Source organism: Myotis yumanensis, unplaced genomic scaffold (genome assembly GCF_028538775.1).
Source record: "Myotis yumanensis isolate MYYU_CA2020_CCGP unplaced genomic scaffold, mMyoYum1.0.hap1 SCAF_7, whole genome shotgun sequence".
Lineage (NCBI taxonomy): Eukaryota > Metazoa > Chordata > Mammalia > Chiroptera > Vespertilionidae > Myotis > Myotis yumanensis.
The window spans coordinates 72,639,946-72,654,606 of record NW_027223758.1 but is presented as its reverse complement, the minus strand read 5'-3'; the positions used below and the strand labels follow the sequence as shown (position 1 = coordinate 72,654,606).

General features: G+C 54.7%; 1 protein-coding gene across 1 annotated transcript; it reads right to left on the bottom strand.

The window, feature by feature from the left end:
* Window positions 1–469: 469 nt before the first annotated feature.
* MAFB (MAF bZIP transcription factor B) lies at window positions 470–3,770 on the bottom strand. The gene has a single exon (XM_070420974.1). It carries the CDS (start codon window positions 3,390–3,392, stop codon window positions 2,421–2,423), a length of 972 nt encoding a protein of 323 aa, XP_070277075.1. The 5' UTR covers window positions 3,393–3,770; the 3' UTR covers window positions 470–2,420.
* Between the last annotated feature and the right edge of the window lie 10,891 nt (window positions 3,771–14,661).

Below are 14,661 nucleotides of genomic sequence, written 5' to 3'. Positions count from 1 at the left end.
AGCTGAGAACCTTCAGCTCAGGCAGGACGGCTAGAGTGGCAGGGCTAGACTGAGCCCTATTGCCAAAGGGACCCTGCTTCCCCATCAGGGTGGCAGCCCCCAGAGTCCTGGGCTCTGCTAACCTCTACTTCAGAGTGGGCAGGCTAGCAGGCTGGCCCAATGCCCAAGCCTGAAAGCCTCGAAAAAGTGCCTTATGCCCCCTTCTGCTCACAAATCGTCACCTGATTGGGGTCAGGTCTATACCTAGAGTGAGAAGCAGAAAACATGTTTGAAGCCCATGCGTGCGTGCACACACACACACACACACACACACACACATATACACACACACATACACATACACTCCAGGGAGAGATTTGCCTGCACTTGGTCTGTTTCTCCATTGGCCAGGGGTATTGAGAGTGCCTCCGAAGCTGGTGCGATGCTTGAAGAGGCAAGAGAAGAAAGTCAAAGTCAGGCAAACACGGAGTCCTCTAAATAAACACCATTTCCGTGCTTTTAATAAGCAAAATAGGAAACCATTTTAATAACCAAAAAACAGAAACCAGTCTGAATAAAACTACAATAGACTAGGTTTTAATATTTTCATATCATAAGCAGGGTTTGAAATTGATCCCTTATTTTACATGAAATAAAAACAATTTCTGTTGCGGCAAATTTGATTTCAACACAGTTGAATCTGTAAAAACTAAAGCTCGTTTCTGATGCAGGACGAATATCCACAATATTTAAAACTGCAAGCACCATGCGGTTCATACAATCTTGTTATTACTGTTAATTTATCAACTAATACAAACTCAAAAATGCATCCGGCCAGCAGCGCCAGCAATTTCAAATGGGAACTAAAAAATACACTTTCGTTTTGGTATTTTTGTCAGTGCAACTTAAATCCTTTTACTGACCTGCAGGAAAAAATGTAATAATAAAGAAAAACACCCAGATCTTCCCTATAACTACTATACAACTGAAGGGGGTGGGGGGGAACACCACCAATAACTCTGCCTGATAGCGCAAAAGCAGGGAAAGAAACACACATAACGTGTGAAAGTTGCAAAATTACTTGCCAGTGTTTGGGTTTCCAGTACTTTCTGAGTGTGGACGTTGGTTTAACACAAGTACAGGTCTCCATTGGGCAGTGTCCAGCTGGTGAAGCCAGCTCCCTAGGGGCACAGCGGCTCCAGTAATTAGTAGCGGCCTGGAGGGTTGTGAAGGGACCCCCAGGGTGGTTCTGATTGCAATTAAAAAAGCAAACATGATGTTTTCCTTTCCTTCATGTTAGGGGTGTCCGTTCCATAAAATACAAAGTGGAAGCAAGGACCTTCCACTTGGAGCCGTTTGGGTTTGAAACTCTGCAGCTGCCCTGTCCTGGTCCTGGGGTTCTGGGACCCCAGTCCTCTTTCTCTCAAAACCATCAAAATGGAAAACTAAAGCGGAAGGGAAAAGAGGACCCAGTGCGGGCAGGGGAGCGGAGAAAACAAGCAACTTTCAAAAGTGCCCAAGACAAAGTTGTTTTCTGATGCACAATGCCCACAACTTTTTTTTTTTACTTACAAAAAAATGCCATAATAATAAACCCAAACAAAGACGACACTCAGTTTGCTGCCACGTTCTCTAAGCGGTTTGGCAGGCGGGTATTTACAAGCCGACAGCCGGGACTGACACCCGGCAAGCAGCCACCGGAGTTTCCAAACTTCGTTCCCTTCTCACTCAAAGAAACAAGGGGTTATGATCCATGATCAACAACATGCTAAAGTTAAACAAGAAAATGGTACAAAATAGAAATTATTACCATACATGTCCAGCATGCAGGATTAATATTTTTAATGCAGATTTTCGTATTTTTCTATATAATCGAGCAGGCAATAAAACTGATGATCTTTGCGCGCAGAATGTTCTAACTGAGGCCCGCGTCTCGGGGCTGAGAGCCAGTGTTCTCCGGACCCTGGGCAGACAGGTCCGTCTGTCTTTCCTTCCTCGCCTCGCGCCTGCCAGGAAGCCAAGGTCCCTCTCTCCTCGCTGCTCTCTTCCTGGCCGTGAGGTAGCGGCCCCGGCTTAACGCACAAAGTTCAGAAAGCCAGGAGTCTCCTGATGGCCCGTGGCGACTCCTCAGGACTATGCCTCGTCGCCCTCCAGCCTGAAGAAAAGTTGCTCCGGGACTCCCCACCCCCTCGTCTCTCTCTGGCTCTGCTCCAGTCTAGGAGGCAGCGCTGGCGCGCGCCGTTCTCGCCTTGGCCAAGGTCCCCTGCCTGCCCGCGCGCCCTCCCGTCGCCCGCGTCCCGCGCGCCCTTCCTCCCTCTCCCTCAAGTCAAACAGGTCAAGGCTGTGGCTGTGGCAGGGACAGGGTCCAGGGGAGTCTGGGGCTGGGAACTGGGGACAGGGAGTCCGGGCCGGGCAAGGGCAGGGGCCGGGATGGCCACGACTCACAGAAAGAACTCGGGAGAGGAGGGGCTGTCGCTGGTGGAGCCCGCCTCCCTGAAGCCGGAGTTGGCGAGTTTCTCGCACTTGACCTTGTAGGCGTCTCTTTCGCGGGCCAGCCGGGACACCTCCTGCTTAAGCTGCTCCACCTGCTGAATGAGCTGCGTCTTCTCATTCTCCAGGTGGTGTTTCTGCTGGACGCGTTTATACCTGCACGACTGGGCGTAGCCCCGGTTCTTCAGGGTCCGCCGCTTCTGTTTCAGGCGGATCACCTCGTCCTTGGTGAAGCCCCGCAGATGGCGGTTCAGCTCGCGCACGGACATGGACACGAGCTGGTCGTCGGAGAAGCGGTCCTCCACGCTGCCGCTACCACCAGACGCCGTCGCCGCGGCTGCCGCGTGCGGCCCAGGCCCGGGGTGGCTGGTGGGCAGCTGCTGCGTGGGGCTAGCAGCATTGGACGGCGGCGGCGACGCTTGGTGATGGTGGTGATGGTGCTGGTGAGCGTGTGGGCCCAGCTCTTCGTGGGTCACGCCGGCGCCCGGGTACCCATGATGTGGGTGTGGGTGGTGGTGATGATGGTGGTGGTGCGCACCGCGGAAGCCGTCGAAACTCTGCAAGGGCTGTGGCACAGGGTGCGAGCCGATGAGCGCCTCCACCGCGTCCTCGGGCGTCAGGTTGAGCGCCTCCGGGTTCATCTGCTGGTAGGTGCTCGCCATCCAGTACAGGTCCTCCAGGTGGGTCTTCTGTTCGGTCGGGCTGAAGCTGGGCGACGAGGGCACCGAGCTGCAGGGCGTGCTGAGCGGAGTGGACGACACCGAGCCGGCGGGCTGCAGGCGCGTGCAGGGCCGGCCCGGGCGCTCCGCGCGCCCCAGAGGCTCCTTCTTTACATCGAACTTGAGCAGGTCGAAGTCGTTAACATACTCCATGGCCAGCGGGCTGGTGGGCAGCTCGGGCCCCATGCTCAGCTCCGCGGCCATCGCTGACGCGAGGCGCAGCAGCCGCTGGGAAACTTTGCAGCCGGCCGGGGCGCGCCGAGCCGAGAGCGGGGGCGAAGAGCGGCGAGCCCGGGAGGCGGTGAGCCGAGGGCGCAGCGGGCTGGGGCCGCCGGCCAAGCCTTTGTCTGGAGACGCGGTGGCGCGCCGAAGAGTCCCGAAGCTGCCTGCGCCACCCCAGAGCTCGGGACTGTGGCAAAGCCGGAGCCTGGGCGAGCGGGGAGGGGTAGAGAAGCGAGCGGGGCGCGCAGCTGTGCGAAGGGGAGGCGCGGGGCAAGCGACTGCCGCTCGCTCCCGAGCTCCCTTGGTCTTGGGTTCTCAATTGCAGCCGCTCACAGCCCGGCGGTGCAGCTGTGCTGAATCTGGCGCCGCCGTTGCCTTTTATCGCCTTCTGATGTCACTGGAGAGCGGGGGCCCAGGCGGCCCAGCGCGCTGGCCAATAGCTGCACGGCCCCCGCAGCCCCACGGCGCAGGGCGGGGCGCGCCTGACAGCTCCTCCGCCCCCCGCGTCAGCTGACTGGAGGCCTGAGCCGCGGGGGAGGAGGCTTAGCAGAGGGCTGGAGCCAAGTAGGACCGTGGGCCAGGGCCCAGCCCCCCACACCCTCAAAGTCCCGGCCCCCGCCCTCTCGCTTTTGGTGCGCATTCCCCCTCTAGGCCAAGCAGCCGCTTCCTCCACTTAGCCCAGTCCCAGTCCCCAGTTCCTCCCTTTTTCCCCTTTGGTTTCCCCACCCCCTGTCCGTGTCACCCCCAAGGAGGCTCAGAACAAGCGCCGGGACAACACCTCTCGGGTCCTTTGTTCCCAAGCGCCCCCGCCCAGTGGGGGACGCTCCGTGTGCTGCGCGGCTGTGGTCCGTGTGTGTGCCGTGTGTTTCTGCAGGGCTGCACACATTTGTGTGTTGAGGGGTGAGTTGGGTTTCCAAGAGTTGAGCTCAAATCCAACCCTTAGTCTCAAGGGATCCTCCTCGAGCCAACCAAGGGCCGCTCTCCCCTCCTACGGGGTGCGCTGGCCTAACCCTGAGATAGGACTCCACTGGCCCCACCGTTCACTGTGCCCAACCCTCCCACAAATGACACAAGATGAAGGGAGCGGGGAAAGAATCGGACAAACAGCGCTGAAAATCTTTCCCCAGCCAGATGCACGGAACCCTGAGCTTCCCGAGGCATGGGGCTCAGACCAGACCAGGACGATGCTCCGGGTGGCTCTTGGCTGCTGGGGAACCAGCCTGTTTTTGTTTGAACGTTTTGTAACGATTAAGCAGATCCCGGCGTCAGCCGGCGACCGAGAGGCTCAAACAGGCATAAAGTGCGACCCCAAGTGGCCACTGTGCGCAAAGGCGCACTGAACCGCCTGGCCCGCAGCCGGAAAGCTTGGACGACGTCTGGGACCCAGCTGAGTCCTCCTAAGCTGCCCGACCCAAACCAGCCCAGAAAGTAGGCTGAGTGCACACCGGAGCCCAGGACGGTTTCCCCTAGAGTTACGCAAAGGTCGTCGAATCCGGACTTTGGACTCAGCCGCGAGTTCCCCGCCGATCATCCCCCGTGAAACTCTGCTCCCAGCTCTAGGGATGGGTGGGCGTAGGGGCGGATGCCGATGGGTCGTTCCTAATGCGGGAAGGTCCTAGGCCGAGTTAAGCCTGTGGCGGAAAGCTTAAAGCTGCAGCGAGGGGGTCCAGGGTTGTCCGAAGACAACTCCCGGAGCGCAGACGGGAAGCCAGGAGCGTACCGCACTACGCATACACACAGGTCTCGGGCACCGCGCACCCTCCCTATCCGGGTCCAGGATGGCCTGAAATCAGAGGTTCCTCCCGAGACTCCAGCCCGGGCTCAGAAACCGGATAAATCTTAAATTCGCTGTACCGGGAGACCCGACCCGCCTCCCGCGTCGCCTTCTGCGCTTCAGCGTTGAGTGCGCACAGCGAAAGGCAGGAGCAGCGCGCACTGGGTGAGTGTGTCCGAGCTACTGCCTGTGCAGGACCAGCACGACGCCGCGCTTAAGTGTCGTCAGGTGGGCTTTACCAATGTGGATGCAACCAGATTTTTTTTTTAGCCTAAGATAAAATATTTACCCTCAATTAATCTGAAAACTACCATCTTGCGCCCTCAGTGAGGCGGAGGTGGGATGTGGTCTTAGACCGCCTGTTTTAAATAAAATGAATATCTTTTAACTAAGACTTGAACTGAAAGGTTGGGTTCGGCAAGGGCAACTGTAAAAGCTGTAAGAGACCGTCTTCAACCCTCTGCGAGAGCGCGCTCTCCGCTCTCCGCAAAAAACGGTTAGGCTGGGTCTGGGCCAAGCCGCTGCCCCGCCCCTGCCCGAAGGTGGGCGCTCGGGACAAGCACCTTCCCAGTCCCCGTCGCGTTTGCACGCAGTGACAGCACACTCGGACCCGCGGCTCCGTGGGGGGACGTTTCGAGGCCATCCTGGGTTGGCCGTCTTGGTCTGTGCAGAGGATGGCTCCATCTCCAGGCGCCCGGGCCGGATAAACGCACTGGGCTCTCTCTGTGCCACTGAACTCCAGCCTGGAGCGCCCTTCCCGGCTGCGAGAGACCCGCGGCTAGGAGAGCGCGCCTGACCCGGTGGACTTGTGTGTACGCTCCGCAGAGGCAGAGCCAGTCTGTGTTCGTGCCGTGTCCCTGGGTCGCCCTGATCCTCGCTGTCGAGGAATGAAGCCCGCGTCTCAGAGTGAGGCCATCCTCTGTCCCAGCTCCGCAGTTGCGAACGTTCCGCTTTCCGCGGGCGTCCTGCGCCGTCTCAGGGCTGGTCTAGAACTCGGGCTTTGTCTGGGCAGGCGCCTTCTCTTTGTCCCTGTGCCTGTCTCCGTTGCAGTCAGTCCTATACCCTGGGCTCTGACTGAGGTATCTCAGTCCATCCCTAGGTCCACCTCCCCTCCCCAAATCTGTTTCCTGGTCGCTCTCCCAGACCCTCCTCCCACCCCACCCCCAAACACCTCCACCAAAAACTGTTGGAAATGGGTGACAAAGACAGCAGTTTGCTCCGGAGTGAAGGTTGCTGCAGGGCCCTGGATCGCACGTCACTACCTTGCCTCCCTCACCGCGGCTCCTGCTGCGCTCTGCCGCTGGGTCCCGTGGCGCACCCCAAACCTTAAGGCCACCGCTCCGGACACCACGGTCAGCCACTTCCCCGTGCCTAGGGTCTAAGGGGATCAGAGTGTTTGGCTCCCCATCAGAGGGTATACAGCTGTACCCAGAGACTACACCCCATGCCTAAAAGACAAGCGGGGTGGGGTGGGGTGCGGGGAAAGAGGGAAGAAAAGAGAAGGGATGGTGGGAGAAGTGGAGAGTCTGGAGGAGACGCCCAGTACAGGCCGGGAGACACAGGAGGGGTGCGCGCACTCCCAAACCCCCTTTGAAGGGAAGATGAGGAGGATCCGTAGTAGCCAGAGCCCTCTAGGGAACATTTTGTTATCTCTAGTCCCCAAAACTCCAATTTGAAGTTTTGACCCTAAAGGGAGCCCCTCTCCAGGTTGGGCCAGCGACGAGGCGTCCTGGGCTCACCACTTTGGCATTCTTGAGCTACTACTGGTGACGAGGAGGCTTTGCAGGGTCAGAGTCCCCACAGGAGCTCCAGACACTAGGGTGGGGGGTAGACAGAGAAGTTATTCCTACACGGGGCAAAGGACCCGCCAACAGCCGGTTCCAGGTTTGCGCCCCTCCGCCTGCCCTTGCAAAGCCAACTAGCTAACTAACCCGAGAGGCCCCACTCCCCTAAACACCCCCCACCACCACCACCACTTGTGCTTGCACTTCCCCCCGCCCCCACTTGTGCTTGCACTCCCGGGCAACTCCAGGCCAGCACTGCGCTCCCGAAGGCAGTTCAGCCCTGAGGTGCCCCGTATACCCATATACCGTCCTTTCCTGAGGGCGGCAGGTGTTTGGTGTGGGAGTGGGTGTCTGTGTGCATGGGTGTGGTGGGAGAGATGTGGAAGGGGTGTATGTGAGGGGAGGACACAGGGCACAGAGAAAGCTTTGAATCACAGAACCCACAACTCCGGGGCCTCAGCACCTGATGAGTTGCAAGGTTGGACTATCCGGCTGGCCAAGGGTTCCAGGGTGTTCAACCAGAGAAGAGCCTGAGTCACGGGTCCCCCGGGAACCCACCTACTGCCTTTGCACCACCCAGATGTGGGATCCCCTGTCATCTCCACAGAGCCTGGAGGTCTCTGCCTCTTTTCCTCAGGCCCAGTGGGGGTGGGGTGATTCTGTTGCTCCCACTACATCTGAGCGTCCCAAGGTCTGTGGTCTGCAAGAAGTGGCAGGATATTTTTCTCTCTTCCTCTTCCTCTTTCCCAAAGGCAGCTGTCACTTCTACTGCTCCCTGCCCCACACAATGGCCATTAGAGTCAGCCCAGTGCTTCAAAAAGGTATTCTTGGGCTCCTGCGTGCAGCAGGGAGCCAGAGTTACCTGACTGCAGAACCCTTTTCGGGCTCGCTCCCCGGGGATCAGGGGCCTCCCGCTCACACGTACATACACACAGATATCCTTGGAGTGGGAATCTATTACTACAACCATTTCACCTGCCTCTTTTTACTTTGTTCTAATGTGAAGACGAGACATTTTTAAATTACATATATTGGCTTACATTCTATTCCTATTGGTTAGTGCTGTGTTAGACAGCCACTGGGCAGTGCTGCCTCTAATACAGAGGGGACATTTTATAATAATTTTCATTCCCATAGGTACAGGGACTAGCAAAGCGTTTATCATTCATTTTTTCCCTGAATTCTCACGACTCTAATATGTAGCAACTATTATTATCCTTACTTTATGAAGACAGGTAGGCAGGCAGGTAGGTAAATACAGATGTATAACCATGTCCTGAGAGTTTTATCAATTAATCCAGTTTTTATGTTTGCCCTCTGAGCGAGGAGGACTGTCCCCATCTTACAAAGAGAAGGAGGTTCTGAGACATTAAGTAATCTTTTTAGTTACACGGTGTCCATGAGCTGGAGCTTCTGGCCCCAAGTCCAGTGCTCTGAATACTACGAGGCTTGTGATCTCTATCTGGACAGGGTGGCACAGATGCCCAGCTGCTCTCTGGGTCAGGGTTTCCAACTCTCCACAGACGTGGCTGTTCTGTTCAGGTCACAGCTGAGCCTCTGCCAAGTGCCAAGTGTCTGCCGAGGGCTCAAGGATAAGGGGAGTGACTAGTGTGCCTTCTTGTCCATGGCAGTCAAACATCCTGGGCTTCCCCTCATTCTCTTTCCTCTTCCCTGACCTTGGGGCTGGAGGGTGAGAGAGAAACCAAGGCAGGAGGCAAGGCGAAGGAGAGAATTTGCAGTCCTCTCATTCTATCCTTTACCCTTGACCTCAGCTTGACCTCTAATCTCAGCCTTGATCCTTGGTCCTGCCTCTGGCCTGAGTTTGACCTTCAGCCCCCATTCACTCATCTCTTAAATATCGGGAGGGGGTGGGGGCAGCATGAGATGGCTCAATGCTGATGAGAAGGTCACTGCCATTCAAAGCCAGTGAGGGATGACCAGCAGGACTAGCAGGGCTCCCTTCCCACCATTACCTCCCCAGGACCCCAGAGCCAGTGTTCGAGACTCTGAAACCCCATCACTGCTCCCCAGGACTGAGGCCCTCACCTCCCATCACCGGTCAATCCCTCAACCTCAAGATCTCAGTCTCTCCATCCACTGCCTTCACCCTCACCCACGCCACCCCCATGTTTGCTTAGATAACTACAGGGGCCTTGGCTGGGCCTCTTCTCATCTCCATAGGGCAATGGAGCCAGTGTTCATATTATATGAACTTGATCATTCTACCTTTACTCCCGCCCCCCCACCCACCCCCGCTCCCTGGCTTAACTACAAATTCCTTGGATACTTGGACAAAGAGCCGAACTCCTTAGCAGGGCTTTCAGGTCCTGAATGATCTGCTCCTGCCAACCTACCCACCTCATCTTTCACTGCCTCCCCCTCCCACTGCTCCACACACACTGCCCTCTGTAAGTTCTTCCACAGCCCACGCTGTGTTCTTCCCCAAGGCTTTGCACATACTATCCCCTCTGCCTAGAACCAGTCAGTCTCTTGGTCTCAAGGACTTAGAGGAGGTGGTCTGTGGCTCTTCCCAGGCCTCAGAGGGACTGGGATGCACCAGGAAATGGAGGTGGAGAGAAGAGCGCCAGGTCCTGGGAAGTCACACACCCTGGAATCACATGGCAGGGTTTGCATGGATATCTGTCTCCTCTCCAGGTTGGATCCAGGTAGACCTCACATTTCAGAGAGGCCATATGAGATGACACAGGGAAGGTCAAGGAAATGCTTTGGTCAGCTGGTCCAAATGTTTTCCACTTGAGAAAATGTATTACAAACACCAATTCCTGAGCCACAGTCTGACGTGTTAGAGCCCAGGAATTTGCATTTTAATAAGTTCCCTAGGTAATTCTGACGTTTGAGGTCCAAGAAACACACTTTGAGAAACTAAATGGAACACGACCAGGAGATCCTAGAGGAAGACAGTGTGGTGAAATTGTCTCTGTGTCCCCAGTGCCAAGCAATGCCCACACCAGGAGGAACTCAATTACAGTGGTGGAAGAATGAATGAGTGAATGAAGTTAACAACTAGGAAACAGTGATGCTTCCTTGCAGCATGATATCTTAGAACCCTCAGGCCTTTCCTGCATGCCCTCCAGCTCTCTCCTCCCCCTTAGTTAGCAATCATTCCCAAACCTCTCCATCCTCCTCAGACCAAAGATCAGCTCAGAGTAAATCAGGACTGGGTGATCCCGTCCCACTGGCCTCCTGTCTTTCCTTCTCCTCTATCTGGATGCTCTTCAGGGCCCTAGGGCTCCAGCTTCCTGCCACATGCTCCTCACAGCTTGGGGAGTAAGCTTCTGAGTACAGGGGAAGTGGGTGGCACCGTCCCACTGCTGGGACCGGCTGCCTGGGGCTGATGGAGGGGATAATGCAGTTTGGCTGTGCCCTGAGCCCAGGTTCATTTCAGCCAGGAGCTGCTGTGGTCACTCAATCTCTTTCTTCCCTTTCTTCTTTTAAAAATGAATTATACAAGCCTACTTTATCATTGTAAAAAAATGCAACAATGTAGTTTTAACATCTATGTCTAGAGCTACAGCTTGCTTTTTATTTTTACTCAGCAACTTCTGTGTCAATACATCCAACTCTGCTTCTTTCTTTTTAACTAATGCATGGCAATTCATCCAGTGGATGCGCTGTAGTTTTTTACTCTGTCTTGTATTTATGGACATTTAAGCCATTCCCAATCTTTCACTATTGCAAACAATGCTGCAACGAATAGCTTTTTACATGCTCTTTTTTGCATGTGTGCAAGTATTTCTCTGGAATAGACAGAAAGAAATGGAATCCCTGGATTGAAAGATGAACACATTTGTAATGTTAATACTGTCAAATGAGCATCTAAGAAGACTGTCTCTATTTAATTTCCCATTCGAAATATATGAAGGTGACCTACAGCCACACAATGGATTTTATCAGGTAACTCATTTGTGCATCTATTTATGTCCATTCTATGGCCAGTACTGGGAGAGAAGGGCACAGGGATGGGCATGGCTTCTGTCCTCCCCTCCAGGGAACTGCAAACTTTCCCACTGCCACTGGAGAGGCGGTGTGAGGATGATGCATCCACCATGCTGGCAGGTCCCCAGCAAGTGAACCCTTGGTTCTATGGGGGGAGGCGGGGAGGAGGAGTTGGCTGATAAGGCTGACGAGCAGAGGTGACACTTAACTAAGGCTTTGAAGGCTGAGCAGAAGTTTGTCAAACAGAGAAGTGAAGGAAGACCCAGCTGTAAGCCCAGCCCAGACAAAGGCACAAAGCAGAGGCACCATCTCAGGCTCTTGGGGAGCTATTTCAGAGAGGCTGGCCATAGAGCGCAGGCTTTAGCGGGAGCCAACACTTGAAGGGCTTCGAATGCCGTGCCAAAGAATGGGACTCTTGTCTTGAGAACTAGATCATCTCCACATGGTATCTTTTTTGGTTCACTGTCAAGCACATAGTAGGTGCTCAATAAATATCTGTGGGCATCAAAAGGAGCATCCCAAATGCCTTTACGCAACATGCTTAATTCTCTTTTGCCTCTCAGGGAGACAAGGTACACTCAGCATCAGGGACTGTGAGCCTGGCTCCATGCTGGATGCTGGAAATACAGCACAGACAAGCCAGGCTGAGGAATCCGGTCCCGGGTCTCAGCCCCATCCCGGCCTTGTGCCAGGTCCCTTTCACCTCTGCCTGTTAGAGATTGCTTTTGGTTTCTGTGTTGACAACCCCTGTTTCTGTGTTTGGAGCGGCTGTTCAGTGCCATTTCCTGATTTAATATCAGAGCAGCACGGAGCAAGGATGCACAGTTAGCAGTTTTTGCTCCAAGTATTTTTCAAGTTCCCTTTTGATGTAAGGGTTGGGTTTGCAGCTTCCCCGATCTTGCCGAGCTGGGAGGGAGAGATGGGGGTGGGGGGGGGGAAGCGGAGGTGGGAGGACAGGAGGAGAGGACCCAACGAAGATTCATCCAGCCAGCTGAGCTGAGACTCCAAGTTCCTTTTTAGAAAGGGGATGGTGGAGAGATGGGGGCGGGGGGCAGGCTACAGGGTCTGCCCGCAGGTGTGGCCTCTATGAAGCTCTTCTGGGTGGGTGTAAAGATTTACACATCTTTGCGTATATGTCTCTGTCATAAAAACAAAGGACTAAAAAGCTTAAGTAACCTAATGCGAAGCAATTCGAAATACCATAAAATGAAAACAAAATTGGTTCAAAGAAAAATTTAAGATAGCTGCAGATCCCAGTGGCACTCAGGTATTTTGACTGAGCATCTACTATACACGAGGCCGTCTGCAGAGCTAAGTGCTGGGAACAAACTGAGAGGCTCATCTTCTTGTGTTGGGAACAGATTTTTTCACTACACTGTGGCCAATGCAGTGACGGAGGCATGCCCGGGGGCTGCGCACCCACGTACACACATGCACGGGGGCACACACACTTGAAGACAGGACGTGGGGAGAGACTGGAGTCTTGCAGGCCTTGACCTCCCACCTATAGGCCCCCCTGTAACTACTGCTGGGTCTCATTTAGACCTCCACTGCCACAACTCTGGGACTCTTCCCTCTGTGTCACTTTGTGTCTTCTGATAAACAAATGCCAGAACAAGGTGAAGCACGCAGGAGGTTTATTGGGGAAACACCGTGAAGGATCAAGGGGGAGGGAGCAGGAGGAGGCAAGGAGAGCCTTCAGACCACAGTGCAGGCCTGATGTCTCTGAGAGGAGAGGGAGGAGGAAGGGGATGGGACTGAAGACTCAGACGACCGCGCTGTCCCAGGAAAGTTTTAGTCACCTGTTGGGAGCCCCAAATTTTGGAGGAATGGGCCTGCACTAGCACCACCCTCCCACCCCCGAGATCAGTCATGACTGAGAGCAACTGGGCTTAAGGGTGAATTTCCAGGGCCACCACGCCTTCCTTCTCCCGCCCAGTCATGGCACACTTCCCCATGTAGCAAAATTAACAGCAGCAAGCACCTCACCGAGCATTCTCTACATGTGAGGGACTGAGCCTCGTTTAGCTTACATCAGCTCACTGAGTCCTCCAAGATAACCTTGCCAGATAGGAGGCATTATCATCACCCGCATTCTATAGACAGGGAGGCTGAGGCTCAAATGATTAAGTCACTTGCCAGGGGCCCCAGCTAGCAGGTGACAGACGGCGTTGAAGCCTGTTTGACTCCGATCACTGCACTAGACTGCTTTGGAATGGCTAAGTGGGAGCCTCATTTCTCTCTTTGCACCCACCTCTCTTGCTGCCAATCCCTATGATTGACAGCACAGACTTCAAGAAGACCCCTCAGGCCTCATCGGGGCTGATGCCAGCCCGTTCCAGGCTGGCTGTGGGGCACCAAGAGCCTGCCAGTCAGGTCCAAACAGAAAGCCCACCTGAAGTAGGCAGTCTCCAGCAGCCAACATCTCTCCTTTTCTCAGGCATCACCTCCTCCGGGAAGCCTCCCTGGCTGATCCATGTTTCCATAGCACCTTATTCTGATCTTCATCAATGCGTTTATTACACTGTGCCCAGAAGTATCTGTTACATCTGTTTCCACCACTAGACTGGACCTCCCAGGCCCAAAACTAGATCTGAGTCACGTTGGAGTCCCTAGCACCCAACATATGGCGCCTGGCTCTGAAGAGGTGGCAATACATAGGAGGGATACTTGAACAAATGAAGGCTGGTCCAGGACATCAGGAAGATACCCTTGGAGAGCCTGGCTCCCTTGTGAAAACAAGAGCTTTGGCCTTCAGAAACATAGCCTGCACTCCCCAGCCTGGCCACCAGGGGCCCCAGGCAGTGTTAACACCAGGCTGGGCTGCTTCTTCCTCTGAGCCAATCAGTGCCTCCCTTCCCAGCCCCAGCATCTCCGCTGGGGCCAGGCCCAGGCTTTCCAAGGCCTCAGCATCTGCTCAGCTGTCAGTGGCCCAGTGGGTAGTCCCAGCCAAGGAGGAGAGTTATTTTTATTTATTTCTTCTTAATCATGAACTTAATTTAGCTGCTAATCAGGTTACCATGGTGACTTGCACTGGATTTATAGCAGTTTCCTAAAGTGCCTTTTTCACACTCTTTGGGTAAATGAATAGAATTTGGGTGAAAAGCAAAATGCATAAATATTGGGTGCCCTAGGAAAAGGTCAGGTACTTCAGTTGTGTATTTGCCTTTGACTCTGCCTAATGCACTGAAGAAAGACCCGCCACTCTGGGCAGACCCCATGTGCCTCTCTTCTGCCCTCCCTATTACCACCAGTCAAGTCTGAAATTTTTACACTGCTCTCAAGGCCTGTTCCTCTAGCCTCACCTCCCTCACACTCTGTCTTTCTGTTCCCCTGTGCTGTTCCCTGCATGCTTGTGCTCTGTGCCTTTGCCTGTGTTGTGCCTGGGTTAATTTCTCGCTCCTCTTTCCTGGGAGGGTGGCCCGGCTTACTTTGGGATCACACTCCTCCCAATGTGGTATTTGAGAATACCTGGGAGCGCTCTCATTGGTCCCACTACCACCGTGGCAGGGGTGGCGACTATTATGCCAGCCAGCCCAGGAGAGCAGGGCAGGGAGGCGGGAGGGAGAGGAAGTGAAGAGCCAGCGTTTTGACAGCTGTCTGTTTCTTACAGTCTGGAGGGCTCACCTAGTGTTCCGTCTCTGTGGTTATGGGGGACACAGTTCATCTCCCCTCACCCCATGGGCTCGAGGCACTCCTGCCTTAGGCCAACTAGAAGCCCCCACCCTGTGCCTCC